This window comes from Saccopteryx leptura, chromosome 3 (genome assembly GCF_036850995.1).
Source record: "Saccopteryx leptura isolate mSacLep1 chromosome 3, mSacLep1_pri_phased_curated, whole genome shotgun sequence".
Lineage (NCBI taxonomy): Eukaryota > Metazoa > Chordata > Mammalia > Chiroptera > Emballonuridae > Saccopteryx > Saccopteryx leptura.
This window is the reverse complement of record NC_089505.1, coordinates 267348436-267366855: the sequence shown is the minus strand read 5'-3', so window position 1 is coordinate 267366855 and position 18420 is coordinate 267348436. Positions and strand designations below refer to the sequence as shown.

Here is an 18420-nt window from a genome sequence, read left to right as displayed (position 1 = left end):
TAGACACAAGGATATAAATTACAGCATAGGGGATATAGTCAATAATATTGCAATAATTATATATGGTGTCAGATGAGTACAACACTTATTGGGCTGATCACCTTATAATTTTTATAAATGTCTAATCACTGAACAGCTAAAAATAATATAATATTGAAATGTCAACTCTAATTAATATATTAAAATTTTTAAATAAAAATAAATGAATAAAATTTAAAAATTAAGGCCCTGCAAAACTCTGTGATATCATATTTTGTTGTTTGATGATTTTCTTAATTACTTTCAGCTGAGCACCTGAAGGCCAGTTTCTAGCAGGAAAAAACATGTTGACCTAATCAGATGTTCTTTGAGACACAGGTACTGATAAAGGAAGAAGTTATAGGGATAGACAAACACAAACAAAACAAACTTACATGATCACATGAGGCAGAAGTGATAAACTATACCTCAAGGATAAAAAGGGAGATAGATCAACAGATATACATGCTTCTGGAACCATCCAGAAGATAGTGACTTTCAACCAAGAATTATGACAATAAGAACCCTTTGCATTTTTTACCAATGTGACGCCTTCTTCTGGTTCTTATTTTGACATATCAGTAAAATAACCAGGTCTAAACAGTGGAAGCCTGCATAAGCTTCTTTGCAAATATTGCAAGGAAATGAAGAGATAAAGGATTGCAACCACACAAATTGGTAACTCTTTGGATACAGAGATATGAGGAAGAGCTCCCAAGCTATAGTCAGTTATGGCAACTTTCAAAGGTAAAAGAAGTTTTTCATTTATAGACTATTATTGATATCTACCATGTACTGACTAAATTCTTGTGGGAGGCTTAAAAGTTTGGAAAAAATAAGAAAGCATTCAGGATATAAATGGCAAGAGTCCACTGTATTTTCTTGATACTTCCATATCAAAATGAGTGTAAGATGGCAAAGAAACAAGTTTCCTTTTCTCCCACCCATTGCATGTCACTTCAGACCTTTCCCTTCCCAGGTTAGAAAAGAAATAAAAACACTGCATCCAGATCTTTTGATATCACCAGCATTACAACCCTCTGCTTCCAGCCTGATGAAACAGTACCTACAGGGCAATAAATTATTTTATTAATTTGTCAGGTCGGCCTGAAGTCACTAAAAACACACCCAAAATAAATGTTGATGACCAAAGAATCGAGAGAATTTCACACTTCAAAGAAACACAATATTTTCTATTACAAAGAACATTTTTAACAGCAGTAGTAGTAGGTATAGGTATAAGTTCTTATTACCTAGAGTGTATTTATATTTTCTGTATCAAAGTACTGGTTGCCAGAGGAGAGAAACTTCCAAAAGAATGAATTATGTTACTTACAAAAAGCTAACAGTAAAAAGCAAACGCTGGATCTTATTTGCAAAGTACTTACTATGTGCAGCTCCAGGTAGTCCCCCAGGCCAGAAGAACTGTCCACTCGCACCAACACCGCCTCCTTCTGAACCGTGCTAAACCCAATGGCCAGTCTGTCTGCTCGTGTACTGGGCCGGTCATTAGGAGGCCACTTGTATGTGATTTGTCCACCACCTTTGCTAAAGATATATGTTGTCCCAGCTGGAAAACAAAAACCAAAGACAATTAGTCCAAATATGTGAAGTGTACACTTCCCCATGTTTGATCCATTAACATATCAGTAAAATATTAAATTCATAGTATGGCCAAGTGAGAAAAAAAATTGACAAAGCACATAAGCAAATAACCAATTTCAATCAAACATTCTCACAAAAGAGAAGAGTCTAAAAAAAGGAAGAGGTACCAAAGCATCTCAGTTTTTAATACAATCATTAAATCTATCAGCAGGTGTTTCAGAACAAACAGAAGATCACTGCTGTTTCAACTGAGTTGGACAAACATAGAATGTAAGGGGGTTTTACTTCTTCTTGCCAGTTTTTAAGAAATGGTTTATAGTTTAGGAGGAACCATTGACTTTGGATGCTTCCAAAAGGAGCAGAATCATACATCCACTTGTTTTGAAACAAAGTCTGCATTCAGATGTGACAGAGTCATACAGCACAGTGAAGCAAATTGCAACAAACATTCTATGAATCAACTTTTATGGGGAATAGGTCTATTCACATGACAGATGATAACTAGTGAATGAACAGCCATAAGCCACAGTAGTCATGTCAAGAAAATACAGATAATAAATACCATCCATAGAAGTCAAATCATATTTAACAAGCAACATCTAGTAGCTGTCAAACTCCTCAGCATCATGGAAAGACCCATTCTTTTTTCCTAAAGGGAATACCAGTATTACAGCACTTAACGATAATGCCACAGTCACATTTGGTGACTGCAAACTTTACTTTATGGTGGCGATGTCAGTAAATTATCCATCTTATTTTAAAGACTTTTGTTTCCAAACAGGTTTACTAGGCCTTTAATGCATTCAAGTCTTATATCATTGTTCCTCTGGAGCAGGGGTCGGGAATCTTTTTTGCTGAGAGAGCCATTAATGCCACATATTTTAAAATGTAATCCCGTGAGAGCCATACAATGATCCGTGTACATTACACATTATCCAATAAAAATTTGGTGTTGTCCCAGAGGACAGCTGTGATTGGCTCCAGCCACCTGCAACCATGAATATGAGCAGTAGGAAATGAATGGATTGTAATACATGAGAATGTTTTATATTTTTAATGTTATTATTTTTTTTATCAAAGATTTATCTGTGAGCCAGATGCAGCCATCAAAAGAGCCACATCTGGCTTGCGAGCCATAGGTTCCTGACCCCTGCTCTGGAGTTTATCTCATTAAATTCAATGAAATGAATTCTTTCAGTTAGAATATATAGAGAAGAGATCTCTCTCCACACTAAACAGAACCACAAAAACACGGATTTAGTTATCACAGGAACAGTATTATGGGTACAATTTGTAGAGGAGAGTGTAGCCTTCCAATAACAAAGAATGCCACTGCATATTTATTGTGTACTTACTATGTGCTGAACATGGTAAAGAAAGCAATAAGAGTGAATATTAAAATTTAGGTGACACAGCATACTGTGTTTAGGGAAAATAGCTTCTACCAAGAGGATAGCTTATGTGTACAGTGATATGTTTTCAAGATATCTACCCATCAAATTTCTATGATAACCACATTTACCAATTAAGTGACAACATTTATAATATCACATTTATGTACATTTAATTAAATCATTGATAATAGCAATGTTTTTCCATTTTTTGTATCATGGAGCCAACTTTTTTCTGTGTTCTGTCTGACATGTTTCCATAGGCCCTTGAGGAACCCCAAAGCACTCTGCAATATGCCTGTTGGGTCTAAAAGGCCATGGCGCATAGACTGGACCCAAGAAGCTTATCAGGATAACACTGGATATAAAAGTGGTAAGACAAAAATTTGTGAAAATGCAAAGGTAGCGAGGCTGTGCATGTCTCTATTATAAATATTTTGGATACTAATGAATAAAAGTAGCTTATCTCTCTCATGTAAAAATAGGTAAGTCATATTTTAATGGCACTAGTCAGTGTGCAAGCAAAGACAATTTAGAATACACAGCTTTGCATATCAGGAATGCCAGATAATGTTTAGCATTATCAGAAGCTTGTTCATCAGGATATGAGTAAGCAAGCACTATTTGATAAATATTTTTCTGCTTAGTAATTTTTGCAGATGACTAAGTGTTAAGTGTTTTAGTAAAGACTATATTGATAAAAATAGAACAAGAACTTATAAATGTGAAGATTTCTTTAGAATGGAAATGTGGTGGTAGCCTCTGAGTGCTGGTACTTTATTTCATTTTCTTCCCTTTAATTAACTTTGTTCTGTAACGACTATGTATTTCATGTGAATTCAGAAAAATGTTCATTACTAGAGATGCTACTTGAAAATATACAACATATCTAAGAATTCAGATATTTTTTAGTTATATACACAAGGCAGTGTTATAAAACAACAAATATCTTACATTACATGGTGTTTGGGGATGTTAAATATCACTTTCACAAAAAAATTTTCATTTCTTCTTTACTTCTGCATGGAAAGTAAGGCAAGCATTACTCCCATGTTATATTTGAGGAAATTTAGTCATAAAGATTGACTTGTTATCTCATGTTGCAAACTTGTTTATGTGGCAGAGCTGGTAGGAAACCTAGTATCCAGGCTCCAGCTCTTATATATATATATATATAATTTTTATTACAGAAACATCTGTGTTATTATAACAAGACAGTCAAAAAAAGTTAATTGGATATGTCAGTCTGAATTTATCAAGGCCAACTGTAATCATATTCTAATGTCTCATATCCATAAAGTGACATTTGCACCTCATGATCATATACTGTCCTTTCACCTCAAAATTCTTTCAAAAAAAGAAAAATAACATGTAAATGTGAAATGACAGAACATTTAATATATGCAGATTAACATTTGGTATAGGATACACTTCTCAAACTTCTGGAACTATGAAAGTTTCTAGTTGCTCAGTTACAGGACTTGAGGATAATAATTTAAAGGTTTATATTTTCAGCAAGATAAATGTCACAATACAACTATCATTACTGAAGATTTGATTTCATCCCATATTTCAACTTTTCCAATAAGTGTTACAAGTTGGCAACTAGCATGCTATTAGCTACTCTGTCCTTACAATAACTTTCCAATTCTTTAATTTTCAGCAAAACAAAGTTGTACCACTGTGTGCCAAACAATACAATTAGTTCTAGTGTCCTTTTACTCCAGGTAGATCTGAAAAGCAATCTCTCTTCTTTTTTCTTCTATATGCACAAGAATACATTGAATTGTACTTATTGGCACAATTTCATAATAAACAAAGAAATTAAATGTCCAGCCCTGGCATAGTTCTTTCCTACTGACCTCTATAGGAATCTTGGCTTTTTCTTTCTTTCTTTCTTTCTTTTCTTTCTTTCTTTCTTTCTTTCTTTCTTTCTTTCTTTCTTTCTTTCTTTCTTTCTTTCTTTCTTTCTTTCTTTCTTTCTTTCTTCTTTCTCTTTCTCTCTTTCATCTTCCTCCCTTCCTTCCTTCCTTCCTTCCTTCCTTCCTTCCTTCCTTCCTTCCTTCCTTCCTTCCTTCCTCCCTCCCTCCCTCCCTCCCTCCCTCTCTCCCTCCCTTTCTTTCTTTCTTTCTTTCTTTCATTTTTCTTTCTTTCTTTCTTTCTTTCTTTCTTTCTTTCTTTCTTTCTTTCTTTCTTTCTCTCTTTCATTTTTCTTTCTTTCTTTCTTTCTTTCTTTCTTTCTTTCTTTCTTTCTTTCTTTCTTTCTTTCTTTTTTTCTTTCATCACTTTGCATGAACTCTACAAAATCTCTATGCTCTTATAACCTTCCTTTCACCGAGATAGAAAATGGTTATATACTCTATTTTGGTAAGCTTGAGAAAGTGAGAGTATTCCAACAATAAAATGTAGTGGGTCAGGTGACTAAAATGTCCAAATATACTTCCTTTAAATTGCATCTTTCTGAACCAAGGACATGATGTACTTACTGAAACAGAATAAATAAGACATTAAGAATGTCAAGTCTGGACTCAGGCATACCTTGGTTTAAACTCCAACTGTATCACTTACTAGCTCCATGACCTTGACCAAGCTATTTATTCTGTCTTCTGGTTCCTACCTGAATAAAATGGGGGTAATAACATGTTACCTCCCAGGGTTTCTATCAAGATTAATTGGGATATGGCACAGTAACACTTTAGTCCCACTCCTAGCACATAATAAGTGCCCAATGCATTTTAGAGATAATAGGTGGTGTGTTTGTGTATACATGTGTGGTAAAAATATAAAATAACTAATATTGCAATACTGTTGTTTTATTTCAATATAACAGACTTTAGAAAAGTTTAACTCATTTCAAAGTTGCATTCAAATCAAATGCTTTTTAAAAAATGACTTTCCTTCACCTCAGTTTTTATTCATCTTTTCAGTATTTCATTTCTTGGATTGGCACTTTTGTCACATAAACTCATTATATTATTATGTACATTCACTAATAGTTGACAATGGGAAGGATATTACATTGCACTCAATTGGAACTTTTATGAAAAAAATAATATTAGTTCATCAACATAAAGCATCTAGGATGGGAAGAATTATACCATGATGCAAAAAAAAAAAAAATTCATTTTAACCATTAAATAAAGGACTGAGTATATAAAATGAAATGCAATCTAGTTTCCTTTTTTAAATTATATTTTTATAGAAGTACATTTTATTTTATTATGTAAGTGAATTCAATGTTCAGCAACAGTACCTCTTAATCAGTTACAAGCATTTTATCAACATGGAAGAACATGTCACCGTTATTATTTATGCATGTTTCTATACAGCAAGCACTAATGTATCAGTTCCATGACTACTGATGGATTTATTGCACATTAACCTTGACATCCATCACATTACTGAATGTATGGATGACTCAAACTCAAAGTGCTTTTCAGTAATCTTCACATTGAAGTTATGCAGCACATCTATAGTCCTCATGTTAAATTGATTATCAAGGCTAGCTCCATCAGATGCAAATGTAGCAGCATCAACATACTTTACACTGCAAAAATATGTTGGTAAAATGTACACATGGGCTCTTATTTCTCATGTTTGAACTGCCTGTAATGTTATAATAAGAAATGTTTTTAGACTTCATTTAACACATTTTACATAAAGGACTCTTTTTTTTCTTCCTCTTTCTTGCTAAACATCCCCTCCCTAAATGTGCTCACTTCAGCCTCATTTGTTCCTGAAAAAGCTAATGTAGTCCCCCAAATTGGTGGAAGTATTCTGAGACAGAAAACCAATGGATGTGTACATACAGGTATGCTTAATTATTGGTTGCTCTGGATCCTTGCTACATGAACAATAATACAATTACTTTTTGAATAAATTAGCTTCTAACTTATAACATACATAGATGAATAAAAGGTTCTTTTCCAAAAGCCTATAGTTCTTCAAATGTCATCCTGTAGCCAATATGAAACATTTAGGCCATTATGATTCTATTAAATGTAACAGAGATATAGCATTTTTTTCAAGTAACAGTTTGTCAGGCAATCAGACAAAAATTAAAAGTAAAAAAATTATAAGCCAGGGGAACTTTTATTCTTTCTACAACCTTGTCAAGAGGCTGTTTGTTAAATTTAAATTTTCTGAACAACTTCTACTTATGTTGAAGCATTCTTTTGAGTAAAGTTTATAAAAAGCAAAAACATTGAGAGGGCCACCTTGTATAAAAAAAATAAGTTTTAGTCTATGGTAAAATTCCTAAACTGGTGAAACTTAAAAATATAAATGAATAAATCTTAATTCTATATGTATCCTGAAACAAACTTATTACAGTTAATTATCTCTCTGTTTCTGTAAAAAGAAATTTGTGAGATCACAAGGAATTATTTCATAAAACTTGGCACAACAGTTTTCTAATTTTAAAATTTCACATAGGAGCCTGACTAGGCAGTGGCACAGTGGATAGAGCATCAGACTGGGATGCGGAGGGCCCAGGTTCGAGACCCCGAAGTCGCCAGCTTGATTGCGGGCTCATCTGGTTTGAACAAAGCTCACCAGCTTGGACCCAAGGTCACTGGCTCGAGCAAGGGGTTATTCGGTCTGCTGTAGCCCCCCGGTCAAGGCACATAGGAGAAAGCAATCAATAAACAACTAAGGTGTCGCAACAAAAAACTAATTATTGATGCTTCTCATCTCTCTCTGTTCCTGTCTGTCCCTATCTATCCCTTGTCTGACTCTCTCTCTGTCCCTGTTAAAAAAAAGTTCACATAGGAGCATTATAACTCAAGAAAGATAGGCAATTTTAAAAGAAAAGATGAATGGAATCAGAGTAATAGGAGTTCCCACCTATAAGATATAATCAACTCTAATTCTAAAAAGTAATAACAACAATTACCAAGATTGTGAAGAGACAGCCCTCAATGTTACTGGGCATCTAAGGGTGGAGATATACTAGAAAAAAATAAAAATAAAGTAAAGAGTATGTACATGTATCTTAATTTAAGACTCCTGACGGAAGATGAAAGTTTGTTAGAATAGACAAATACATTGTAACCAGTTAAATTGTCTAGAGAATAAGACAAGGTTTTACCCATCAACTATTTCTGTTTGTAAAATAGAGCAGGTAGGTACTTAATTAAGCAAAGGGCAAGAAACATGGTGTACCATTGAAATGGTTTGTAAACTGAATCCCTAATCTGAATCAGACTAAAGGAAAGAAACTCAAGAAGAGGTTAGCTAATTCCCAGATAATGAAAACCTTATCAGAGTAGCTCACTACAGTATTTAAGATAGAAGGAACAATGGGAGGTTTTTCATATATGGCAAATTGCATGTTCCACCAGAACTCTAGCCTCTTAGGAATTAAGAAAATTTATTAAATTTAAAAAAAAAACAGTTTGTTGACTATTTATAAAATTAAATGCAAACTGAGAAAAACAAGAAAGGTCAAAATTGGGAGGACCCTGTTTTCATGCATTGGAATTTTCTGAGAGTGACACTGTACAGTCATACATGCTACTCTATTAAATGCCAATCATGAACTTGTTCAAGTTCTTTCATAAAACTTCTTGAACCCCTTGCAAATCAGAAATATTGTTAGACTCTCAGGGTCCACGAGGTCTTACTAAGCATTAACAATTAATGTCACCCAAGATTTTAAAGAGATCAAAGGAGGCTGAACCACTCAGATTCCACAGTAAACTTAGGAGGCATAAAAGCAGAAACATCCTCGCCACTAAGCCAGCCTATATGAGATTCAGCTCTGTCCCAGCCAACATACCATTTTAAAATAAAAAAAGTGGTGTGCTTATTCAATAAGAAATTTTAATTAAAATAAAACTATCAAGAAAACGGAATGGCAAAAAGCTATCATGATTCTGATGAGGTCAGGAATCATTTCTCTCAAAGGTAATGTCCTTTTTTATTTCTTTTTTTTTATTTTAGAGAGAGGAGAGAGAAAAGGGGGAGGGGCAAAAGGAGGAAGTATTAACTTATAGTTGTTTCTTGTATGTGCCTTGATTGGGTAAGCCAGGGGTTCAAACTGGCAACCTCAGCATTTTCAGGTCAATGCTTTAATCCACTGCATCACCACAGGTCAGGCTCAAAGCTAATTTCAATAGTAATTATGCACTTCAATGACAAAGTAATAAAAAGTTTTCCCTTTGCCTAGTGGCCCAAAGTTTTTCTCTAATAAAAATCTTTTGTCTAATAAACATTCCATATTTTTGTAGTCTATATGTCCCATAATAAAAAATCTATATTCTTATGATCTTGAGAAGAATAATATATATATATATTTTGAAATGGAACATGTGTACTTTTCATTTTGATATTTGACATTTTTATATTTTGTCATTTATGGCAAGAACATGCTACATGAAAAAAGGTCTTAATTATTGTGAAAAGAAATATGCTCCTCTTTAAAAACTGAAATAATTCTTTAGAATGTAAGTGAAATCATGGCTGACTGACCTTGTCCATATCTCCTAGACATTTATTTAGGAATACCATAAATAGTACACAGACCGCGTGGTGTAGAGACACTCAAAGCTTCTGGAAGGACACTTAGCAGAAATGATTCATTTACATTCTGACATTTTCAGAGTCTAGCCTGAATTTTTAAAAGGTGTGAGGACTTTGCAAGGCTTTATTATAGGCATCTTGCCTCAAAAATCATTCAATCCTTGGCTCATTCTAAGACTTCAAAACTGTTGAACAGAAATGTAGAGACAAATCTTTATTATTAATACCATAGTCACTTGTATTCTACACCTCAAGGCCTTATCACTCTTTGGTAGTGATCTCATTTCCTGACCTTAACAGTGTAATTAAATCCTGAACACAAAATACACCTGGTTATTTTGAACCATTTTCAGTACATACTTAAATAAAAGCCACCATACAAACAATACAATTCATAATAATTTTAGGTGGAAGCCAGAAGTTTTGCTTTTGTTTGTTTTCTAATCTTAATTCTTCTCAGTTAACATCTTTCTGCCTATCTGACATATTTACCATATTTTCCCATGTATAAGATGCACCCTTTTTAAAAAAATTTGGTGTCTAAAAACTGGGTGCATCTTACACAGTGGTTATAGATTATTTTACTTGCATTACCTGCTTTTTCGTGCTTGTTTTTGCGCTCATTGTTGAAGACAGTGATTCGTCATCAGACACAGATGAGGACAAGCTAATGGATGGCAGTTTGACAGTGATAAGGAGTTGTATACATTTTATGATGAATAAAAATTGAGTTAAATAACTTTATGTAATTTTTTTTTTCAAAATTCGGGTTCCAAAATTAAGGTGCATCTTATACACGGGAGCATCTTATACATGGGAAAATATGGTAAGTCATTTTCTGCCAGATGAGGCCTCTACAAGAATTATTAACTAATTACTTTGGACTGGAACTGGACAGAATATTAGCTCCTGACTCAGAAGTCACTTCAAACTAAGCTTTAACTCTATCACCATTTGCAAGAGGAATATACACTTTCTTCCCAAAAGGACTGTTGCTGGTTTACGTTTTTCTGCTGCACACCTGGTTTTTTCAGTCCTGCCTCCCACTCTCATTCCAGCCAAATGTGAATTTTCTCCCTTTAGAAATACATCCCCTGTTTTTAACTTGTGAACTATTATATATCAGAGTTGTCTTTTATTTAAATTTCCATCTTGAATGTATGCCTACTGAAGATAGTAGAAGATTAAATTTTTGGTATCTCCATGAGACCCCTGTGCTTATATTCATTTATTAACCATTAACAAGGACCTAATATATCCTTTTAACTAAGTCAGGAATATTATACCATAGTAAATAACAGAAGGCTTCTGATTCTCAGGTGCCTGTAGCAAATACCACACTTAAATCTATTAGCGAAATGGAATCGCCTGTAGTTATATAAGAATCTGAAGAATTTCACCAGTCAAATACAACATGCTAAGATGAGGGAATAGATTGCTTAGACTGCCCTGATGATGAACACCATTCTCTATTTCATTTTGTCAGAGTAACAAACAACTGTGATGAAGAGCCATGAAACTCTTTAATCAAGGAATGGTGAACATAAGAGAATCAGTATCCGTTCCTACAATTTGCCTGATAACCTATCAAATAGATCTCCATATTTTATAGGGAAGAGCAGGATATAGCCTGTGCTAGTCCTTAGGCTTTAAGAATTTATTAATTATCAGAGAAACCCAAGATATAGCACTGTAACCAAATAATCAAAATTAGCACCCCCAGAAATAAAACATATCAAATTCAGATCCTCCAAATATGATATGCTGAGACGAGCACATCATTTCTGTACTTTTTTTTGCCAAAAATGCATAGCCTCAGTCTAATCATAAGAAAACATCCAAGAAACTCAAATTACGAACATTCTACAAAATAACTGGCAACATTCTTCAGGAGTCAAGATTTGGAAAAACAGAAAAATATTAAAGAATTGTCTTAAATTGGAGGAGACCAAGAAGTCATGACAACTAAATGTAATGTGAGGTTTTGGTTTAGATCTTGAACTGCAATTCTTAAATTTCTGTATGTCTTGAATTCCTATATTTCCATTCAATAGCCATTATTCACATTGTATCACCTTCAATCTTTAATGTTTGAATAAATACTCATCTCTACTTACCTGATACTTTCTTGTCCCTTCTTAACTCTAACCTCCCTTAATTTAAATCAACCTCAATGATTAAACCACTGTCTACCAAATTAAGTGAAAAATCATTATGATATCTTGAACATCCTCCGAACATACCAATCCTCTATTTTAGCCCAATTGGAGAATTTACTTGGTCTCCTGAAATGCCCCCGAATTCTTTTTAATATGATTCTGAAAAAATAAGTACAAATGTATTTTGTAGGAAGGATTTTCATGACAAAAGTCACAGATGCACAAAATAGGTTCCAGAAACAGGAGGTAGATCCACTTATATTAATAAAGAAGCTGATACATTTTTAAAAACCACTTTTTCCCATCTATTTGTCTCCTGAATAAAATCTCTAGATAAATACAGAGTACAAATCATACCATAGAAATTAGGACAATTCAAGGTCAGTGTTAAAAAAGAGATTCAGTTCCAATATCTCAGTATATTCATAATTCTATGAAATGCAAATTTCCTTTGACAAAGAGCCATATAAATCCACAAATGTATAAAAAATGTGATATTACTGCCATAAGAGAGAGAATATATTAAATAAAAGGCATCTTTGTGATATTTGCTACTTATCACAAATATGTTCATTCCATCTTTATCAGAAAACACTTCTAATTTAAATCCTGCTCTATGTTTAGTAAAAAAAGTAACAGTAACAGCAACCTAAATTAAAACAAAATATATCTACCTTTGGTTTGTTTATTCATTCCTTATCTCAGACTCTATGAAAAAGCTTATGAAGATAACAATAAGGATAAAATCCAGCCAATTCTCTAATATCAATCCACATACTTTCATAATAAAAGTAACAAAAAGCAAAATATTGGGAAATTAGATCCCATCCTTTGACAAGCAATTGTGGGAATTTGCAAGACTTAAAATCCAAGGATATGAGAGTTTTTTTTAACCCATGCAGATATTTAGCCAATGGAATACAACAAAGAAATAAATTTTGAAAGTGATGAAGGAAAAAAATTTAGTTTTCTACAGAGATCTTTCTGTTTCACTCACATGTGAAGATATATGACTATGTGTGGAGCAAGTTTTGAAGTTGAAATGATTGAACATTAGAGGGTGGATTAAAGTGCCAAATCAGCCCTGGGGCAGGGAAGTGTCAAACCTTTCTTCTTTTGTATTTGGTTCATAAAATTCTATCTTCCTAGAACACTCAGGTTCCCAATCTCCAAAGACCCTTGGTTTGAAATATAAGTCTTTGAGCTCTAGGTCTTCAAATAGCATCTCTAAAAATAGTTGAAAAAGACCTGTAGGACCAAGAGGGAAGTACACTATTGGGGTGAGGTAGGCTTCAAACTTAAAACCACCCTCTAAAGTTTAATTCTTTTTAAATTGGTTATTGTATTCAAATGAAGTTGCCTACCATCTGTCTTTAGAGTCCTTAAAATTAAGTTTTATGATTCTTGCAGGGAAAGAGGACATTTCTAACTCAGTATAATCTGCTTACTACTATCTATCACTAATTAAAATTAATTATTAATCATGTGACTACTTTTTGTTTAGAATATTCTAAAAAATTTATTAGAGCATTGCATGCTATACTGCTCCTTCTTTGGTACATTAAAGTCATAGTCATATAACGTTTGAGTAGATACTATTGAAGTGACTGTTTTAGTCAGATGTGTAACAATAATGCGATCTGAAAGCTACATTTAACCAAGAGAGCAGTATTTTTGGAACAGCAGGCAGTATAACAGTGCTTTGTGAATATTAACATATTCTAGTAAATTAGTTTTCACTCATTATCATAAGCAATTACTTACTGTTTAGATGCAGTTCGTATTAAATTGGCAAGCAATTTGCAAGAATTAAAACATAACATAGAGAGCTTTCTGAAAATTCACCAATGTACTGAGACAAATGATGCTGCTAGGTTTACAGACCATGTACCAAACATAGTAGCCGTTAAACATATGTAGCATTAAAATAACAGTTGGTGGGCTACATGGGCTTTTACTGAAATATAATTTGGTAACCACTGTTTGGACACTACCAACACAACTGTACATATCAAACACTAAGAGGTATTACCCAAAGAAAGCCTGAGAAAAAAGTGGGAAGGCTTTGTTTTCTGAGAATTAACTAGTTATAAATTTGACTAATTTTTGGTACTTCAATAACCCATTGTATTGTCTAAATGATTTGGTACTACCCAATTTGTCCCTTTTAAGAAGTTTCTATTGTCATGACTATTCTTCCCATTTCTCTCTGTGGTGGAGACTGCCTATATTCACCACTATGCATTTCATCTACTTTAAAAATAGACCCTGAAGTGGGACATACAGCTAAATTGCATGCTAGCTGGGCATACAGCTGCCTAGTGCCTACATTTCCCATTTTCCTTTGCAGTTTAATGGCACCATGTGACTAAGTTCTCACCAGGGTTACATGGCCAAAACTGATGTCTGATTATTTCAGTTCAGGTCCTCAAATATACCTGCACTTTCCTGCCCAACTTCCCCATTCTTCTTTCTGAGAGATGACAAACACTGAGACCGATGCCTTAGATCAAGGGATGGCAGCCACAGATTAAGAACTGCACTCTCCCACCTGGAACTGTAACTACTCTGTGAGAAAATAAAACTTATGTTTTGTACCTAGCTGTGCATTTTGGGGTCTCACTTTCATAGCAGAATGTTTATATAGACTTTAAAACAAAATGACACAACAATTCCGTGCATTTTTTTTATGCTCATGACAGTCAAGTACATTTGATAGGGAAACTATAATTATCTGTTTTACAAATTTAAAAGAAATTAGAAGTGTAATGATTTTGTTATGGTCACAAAGTAATTTAACACCTTTCTTAACCTTCCACAGAGGCTAGTAATAATCTGTGAGCCTTTTTATAGTCAACCACTGTTACTTACCCTGGCAGATTCTATTGTGTGTGTGTGGGGGGGGGCAGTCATATCTTTCATGAATTTACCCCATTCTTAAATTATCTTCTCTCTTACAAAAACAAAATGGCATACATATGCAAAGCATGGTAATGATGCTGTCTGTGATACTGAAGCAAAATGCAATTGTTTTGAATATTGACCACTTACTTTAGAAAACTTGTAATTGTAAATTTTTCTCTGTCCCTTTGAGATATAAATCTTCTTCCAGCTTCTTGACAGTTTTATAACTCAGGAATGTCTTTTTCAAAGGCCTGGGAGCCATCTCTTTGAAATGTCATCATCAAGGACGATAGTGTCCCTCTCTCCCAGTCTTTATGGAATGAAGCCAAACTTGGATAAGCACCAATTAGCCAACATAGAGGACAGAGTCACACTGAGTCACCTCCCTCCTACACTCCTGGTGTCCTCCAAGATTTTCCCACAGGTCACCCCACAGCCATAAGGTCTCCTGCTTCAAGTTTCAGTGGAGTTGAGCTCAATTTCTGTTCCCTATTTCATCTTCATTCTCAGAGAAAAAGCTCTACTTCTACATTGAAACTAGTACTGTCAGGAAGCTTAGTTATAAGAAATATAGAGTAATTTTATTTAGAAGTATTTTATATACTGATCAAAATGCTAAATATTATTTTAGAGAAATATTGTAAGCAATATTCATTTAGAGTGAATTATGAGATATGACTTCTATAACAAATCATTTTATCTCCATTTCTTGAAAACAGTCACAGCATAAACAAGTATATAATTATTGATATAGAGTAAATTTTATCTATTTCATTTTCTATTGGCTTTATATTGTTTGTCTCTAATATTCTATCTTAAGAATAGGACTAATTCTCTTGGTTTTATTATTTACCTCAGAGCCTAGAACACCATGGGTCCTTCACAGATATATAATCATTATATGTGAACAAAATAAAATACATAATATCCAAGACAATTTTGATGATATATTTATTTTCATTTGATGTTTCAGAATCAGATACCTTTGTACTATATGTATTATGAAGGACTTAATTAATCAGAAGATGCTGGGGGCTTTTCTTCAAATATCAACTTTAGAATAAAAGAAAAAGGCCTAATTTTTCATTACCATACCTATATTACATGTTTCTTTGGAATATCCATAAATGTATATAATTATATATATAATATGTATATGATTACATATAATATGCAATCTTAGAAATAAAATAAAATGTCATGTTCATTGATCATAGAGGGTGAGCCTTTAGATAACCAATATTACATTGGGGACAGATAAGTCCAAGTAACAAAGCAGAACAAATGAAAAACCAAAGAATAACCCTTTCCTTGATGAATGGCCTAAAATAACTCTCTTTTGTTGTTCCTCAAATTCAAACTCTTTCAAAACTAAAATAAGCAGGCTCTAAATCAAAGACAATTTCTGAAGCTGGAATTTTATTTCTTCTTATGCAAATAAACATCTAAAATAATTCTAAAGGGCACATTATAAGGATAGAAACATAAAACATTGTTTCCACAAGAGGTTACTGATTTTTTTCAAGCAATGTGAAAATTCTTGCATCAGGAAATGTTCATGAGACTCCTGGACATAGTTAAAGGTGAAGTGGTTACCAGGAGAAGGGGGTGGAGGGGAGGAAAGTAAAGGGAGATAAACCTATGGCGATGGAAGATGATGTGACTTTGGCTGATGGGCACACAACACATTCAACAGCTCAAATGCTATAGAGATGTTTACCTGAAATCTGTGTATTCTTATTGATCAATGTCACTTCATTAAATTTAATTTTCTAAATAAAATTATTAAAAAAAAGAAATGTCCAAGCAATTTTTTATTCTTCTGTCATTTTAGTATTTGTAACCAACAGTTATTTTCATACTCATTTACCATATCCTTATTTATCTGGAAAATACAACTTCTTCTCCACATACTATATCATACATTTTAAGGTATAGATTCTCAAAATAACAAAGGCAATTCTCCTTTTAATCCCATTAATGATATGAAACTATAAAACCCACAGTGTCCGTATCCATGAGTAAGACGTATGTGATGCACTCAGAACAGGAAAGGACAATTTCTACTGTAACTTTATGGAACATTCACCAATAAGCTGATCAAATATTTCCAAGCCCATGAAGAGGTGATAGCTTGCTAAAATAAGTATGTAGGGAAAAACAAAACAGTGATGTTCTTTCCACAAGTAGCCTGATCACTCTCCCTGGAGAAATCAGTTACCACACTTTTTATCGTCTGCCCATACTCTTCCCAGATAATCTTCGACATGTCAAACAGACATGTCCCAAGGTGGATGGGGTTTATGCTAAACCAAAGGGATCCATGTGGAGGATATTCATTGGGGAAATAACTACATCAGTTTTTAATTTTAGCAAGATTACCGAGGCTTCTATGTGGGAGATGGGACAAATAGGAAGGAGCTGGGCCCAGGAGGCCCCGCAGAAAGTTATTTCACAAAAATAAGAATAAACTATAATGATCTGTGAAAAAAAGTAGATGTGAAAAACCATACAGGAGGTACTCTTGTAAGGACTTCTAGTGACTGAATTTAGAGGAGAAAAGGAAGAAATCAGAGGTCACTCCTTGGTGTCTGACCTGCTAAGGCAGTAGGTAGATACTGTGCCATTCATTCACTGAGAGAGGCAGCATCAGAGGAAGAATGGGATGAGAGAGGAATATAACAAGTTTGATATGTATGAATTTACTCATCTTCTTCTATATGAGAATGGTATGTTATCCTGATAGTCCTGTAGTCCTTAGCACACAGACGTGTGCACGGAAGTCACTTTTCAGCATCCGGCTAATGTATCAAACATAAGTTGGAAAGGATGTTCTTAAGAAAACCATTGTCTTCACTTTTATTTAAAATAATTTTTGCAAGGCACAGCTAACCTGTATCTCCTTATCACCTTTAAAATATTCTCCAGATGTAATACTTAGCTTTTAATAAGACCTTTTAAAGTAATTTTTGCAAGACACAACTAACTTGTATCTCCTTATCTTCTTTAAAATATTCTCCAGATGTAATTCTTAGCTTTTGATAAGACCTTTCCACAAAACCCACCTGAATTGGCTACATTCATCATCAGAACATTTGCAATGTTCCCTTTTTTCCAATAACTTTCAGAAATTGCTTTATGGGAAAGGTTTGACTATACAGTACTGTCCCAGCATTTCTTCTGCTCAATTACTGTTTGATTCTCTGTATGTAATTGCTTAGTTAACTTATCGGACCTTGTTGACTTATTTCTTCTGCTTATCACAAATGTATTAACTGTTTTCTGCATTCAGAGCACTTTAGTAAGTTAGGATGTATTGGTCTACCAGTGATACTACATACATGAGCAGTAGGAAAAATGTCACAATATAGCTGAGCTTAAGCTTAGCTCCCTGAATCTGTCGATAAAGCTGAGTTAGGTATACTTTTTTAGCACCTTTGAATAGTGGAAGCAGAGAAGTGGTGATGGAATTCAATATTACCACAAAATATGCTTTGCATACACCCTCTTACCACTGCTCATTCTAGTTATAAAATGTTTAAAGGTCTTCCACTAAAAAAACAACTTTAGTTAGACATTCTATATCAAAACACAATTCTGAACTACTAGACTTTTGCCTCCTAGAAGATAGTGGGTATGGTCCATATGATGCCCTTAGGAATATTAGAAAAATAAATCTTCCTCCAGACCCTTTATTTCCAACTGTTGGGAAATTACCATAGTAGATTGATTTTGTCAAAACAAGGCATTTGCTTGTTATGTCTTAACACTGTGAATGGGAACAGCTTCACAGGTCTATATCTTGCACAAGCATACATCAC

General features: G+C 33.8%; 1 protein-coding gene across 22 annotated transcripts in view; it reads right to left on the bottom strand.

Moving 5' to 3' along the window:
- The window catches only part of NRXN1 (neurexin 1), a 1251736-nt gene that overhangs the window by 375253 nt on the left and 858063 nt on the right, over nucleotides 1-18420 (bottom strand). For all 22 annotated transcript variants that reach the window (XM_066378279.1, XM_066378280.1, XM_066378291.1 and 19 more), the window contains one exon: nucleotides 1407-1588. In XM_066378279.1, the coding sequence (XP_066234376.1) occupies nucleotides 1407-1588 (182 nt within the window). The remainder of the gene's footprint in view (nucleotides 1-1406; nucleotides 1589-18420) is intronic.